Here is a 2929-nt window from a genome sequence, read left to right on the forward strand (position 1 = left end):
CCACGGAGTCCTCGTGTTGGTGGTGGCTTTAAGAGGGAAGTCGCCACAGGCGTGGAGTCTTTTCCTTCCAAGAGCTATGAACCCAGGGTTAGGGGGAGTGTTTAGGGGCGGGGCCGCGCCCAAGTAAGGGCCTTGGAGATAGGTCATTTCTTCCAAGAGCCAGAGCTGGGGATCGGGGTCTCTGGGGTCCAGCCTGGGGAGCGTCCCCTTTGCAGGATGTCCGGCTGGGCTCCGCCATCCTGAAACCACCGTCGCCTCCAGCAGGGGGCGGGCCCCGGCCGTGTTTGGGGTCGGGAAGGCGATCAGGTCGCCCCCTCCTCGGATTCCCCCGCCTTCCAGTGTAGCCTCCAGCCCAGAGGGGGCGGTCCGGGGGCGGGGTCGCACCTCCCCTTCTCGCTCCCAATCCCGCGGCCGCCGGACTGAGGTGGGCAGGGGGTGTCAGGTCGCCCCCCGCGGTCGGGGAATTTCCCCCCAACCCAGAACGCACTCCTGGTCCCCGATCCCGAGGCCTCACCCTGCTGCCGCCCTCCCAGGGGTCTCAGGCGGCTGCAGTCGTGTCCTCCGCGTCCCGGCGGCCGGGGAGCGGGAGGGGCCCGCCCCAGGAGTGACGCAGCCGTTGCCATGGGTCGCCTTATAAATAACCGGGCTCAGGAGAAACTTTAGCGAGTCAGAGCTGCGCACGGGACCAGGAAAGCGACCCACTGGAGGGGTCCAGCCGCCAGCCCCCGCACTAATAGCGGCCACCTCGGCAGCGGCAGTAGCAGCAGCAGCAGCGATACAGCAACGACAGCTCGGAACAGGGAGGCCGCGCCACCTGCGGGCCGGCCGGAGCGGGCAGCCTCTGGCCCCCTCCCCGGGCACCCGCGTTCATGCAACGCCTGGTGGCCTGGGACCCAGCATGTCTCCCCCTGCCGCCGCCTCCTGCCTTTAAATCCATGGAAGTGGCCAACTTCTACTACGAGGCGGACTGCTTGGCTGCTGCGTACGGCGGCAAGGCGGCCCCTACGGCGCCCCCCGCGGCCAGACCCGGGCCGCGCCCCCCCGCCGGCGAGCTGGGTAGCATAGGCGACCACGAGCGCGCCATCGACTTCAGCCCGTACCTGGAGCCGCTGGGCGCGCCGCAGGCCCCGGCGCCGGCCACCGCCACGGCCACGGACACCTTTGAGGCGGCTCCGCCCGCGCCCGCCCCCGCGCCCGCCTCCTCCGGGCAGCACCACGACTTCCTCTCCGACCTCTTCTCCGACGACTACGGGGGCAAGAACTGTAAGAAGGCGGCCGAGTACAGCTACGTGAGCCTGGGGCGCCTGGGGACCGCCAAGGGCGCGCTGCACCCCAGCTGCTTCGCGCCCCTGCACCCGCCGCCCCCGCCGCCGCCGCCGCCCGCCGAGCTCAAGGCGGAGCCGGGCTTCGAGCCCGCGGACTGCAAGCGGAAGGAGGAGGCCGGAGCGCCGGGCGGCGGCCCCGCAGGCATGGCGGCCGGCTTCCCGTACGCGCTGCGCGCCTACCTCGGCTACCAGGCGGTGCCAAGCGGCAGCAGCGGGAGCCTCTCCACGTCTTCGTCGTCCAGTCCGCCAGGCACGCCGAGTCCAGCAGACGCCAAGGCGCCCCCGGCCGCCTGCTACGCTGGAGCCGCGCCGGCGCCCTCGCAGGTCAAGACCAAGGCCAAGAAGACCGTGGACAAGCACAGCGACGAGTACAAGATACGGCGCGAGCGCAATAACATCGCCGTGCGCAAGAGCCGCGACAAGGCCAAGATGCGCAACCTGGAGACGCAGCACAAGGTCCTGGAGCTCACGGCCGAGAACGAGCGGCTCCAGAAGAAGGTGGAGCAGCTGTCGCGCGAGCTCAGCACCCTGCGGAACTTGTTCAAGCAGCTGCCCGAGCCCCTGCTCGCCTCCTCTGGCCACTGCTAGCGCGGCCCCCGCGCGCGTCCCCCTGCCGGCCGGTGTCCGCGCTGCTGGGCGCGCCGCGGCCGCTGAGACTCCGGGGAGCCCCGCGCTCCCGCCCCCGCCCCCGGTGGCGCCGGCAAAACTTTGGCATTGGGGCACTTGGCAGCGCGGGGAGCCCGTCGGTAATTTTAATATTTTATTATATATATATATCTATATTTTTGTCCAAACCAACCGCACATGCAGATGGGCCGCCCGTTCGTGGTGTTATTTAAAGAAGAAACGTCTATGTGTACAGATGAATGATAAACTCTCTGCCTTTCCTTTGCCCCCTCTCCAGGCGCCGGCGGGCGGGCCGGTTTCGAAGTTGATGCAATCGGTTTAAACATGGCTGAACGCGTGTGTACACGGGACTGACGCAACCCACGTGTAACTGTCAGCCGGGCCCTGAGTAATAGCTTAAAGATGTTCCTACGGGGTTGTTGCTGTTGATGTTTTTTTTTTGTCTTTTTTTTTTTTGTATTATAAAAAAATCTATTTCTATGAGAAAAGAGGCGTCTGTATATTTTGGGAATCTTCCGTTTCAAGCATTAAGTAAGAACACTTTTAATAAACTTTTTTTTTGAGAATGGTTAAAAAGCCTTTTGGGGGCAGTAGTTGGCTTTTGTTTTTTCCCTTTATTTTGGATTTACAGGGTTTTGTTTTTGCGTTTCTGGTGTGTAGGGGGTTGTGTGTGGGGGGGCTGCTATTATTTTTGGATTTTTTGGTTGGATGGGGTGTTGCAGCTGGTTTTTCTCCTCTGCTATCCCCTGCCTCCCCCAGGGTCTGCTTGGAGATGGGGGTGTTGGCTGCAGGAGTAAAGCTTTGGGGAGAAGAGTGCTGGGTCGGGCTTTCAGGGTGACTCAGCACCCCTGGGTGCTGGGATGGGTGTCTGGGAACCCTGCTTGGGAAGAGAATCCAGGACCTCTGGCTGGTTCCCAGTGTCAGGCTTGAGTTTGGAGGGGCTGGGAGGTCTGTGACCCCTGCCCTGTGTTTGAAGA

At 63.9% G+C, this 2929-nt stretch overlaps 1 protein-coding gene across 1 annotated transcript; it reads left to right on the forward strand.

Annotated features, from left to right (window-relative positions):
• Positions 1 to 568: 568 nt before the first annotated feature.
• Positions 569 to 2542, forward strand: CEBPB (CCAAT/enhancer binding protein beta). Its single transcript, XM_003787693.3, has one exon. It carries the CDS (start codon positions 870 to 872, stop codon positions 1911 to 1913), a length of 1044 nt encoding a protein of 347 aa, XP_003787741.1. The 5' UTR covers positions 569 to 869; the 3' UTR covers positions 1914 to 2542.
• The last annotated feature ends 387 nt before the right edge of the window (positions 2543 to 2929 follow it).

This window comes from Otolemur garnettii, unplaced genomic scaffold (genome assembly GCF_000181295.1).
Source record: "Otolemur garnettii isolate 467f Iridium unplaced genomic scaffold, OtoGar3 scaffold00023, whole genome shotgun sequence".
Lineage (NCBI taxonomy): Eukaryota > Metazoa > Chordata > Mammalia > Primates > Galagidae > Otolemur > Otolemur garnettii.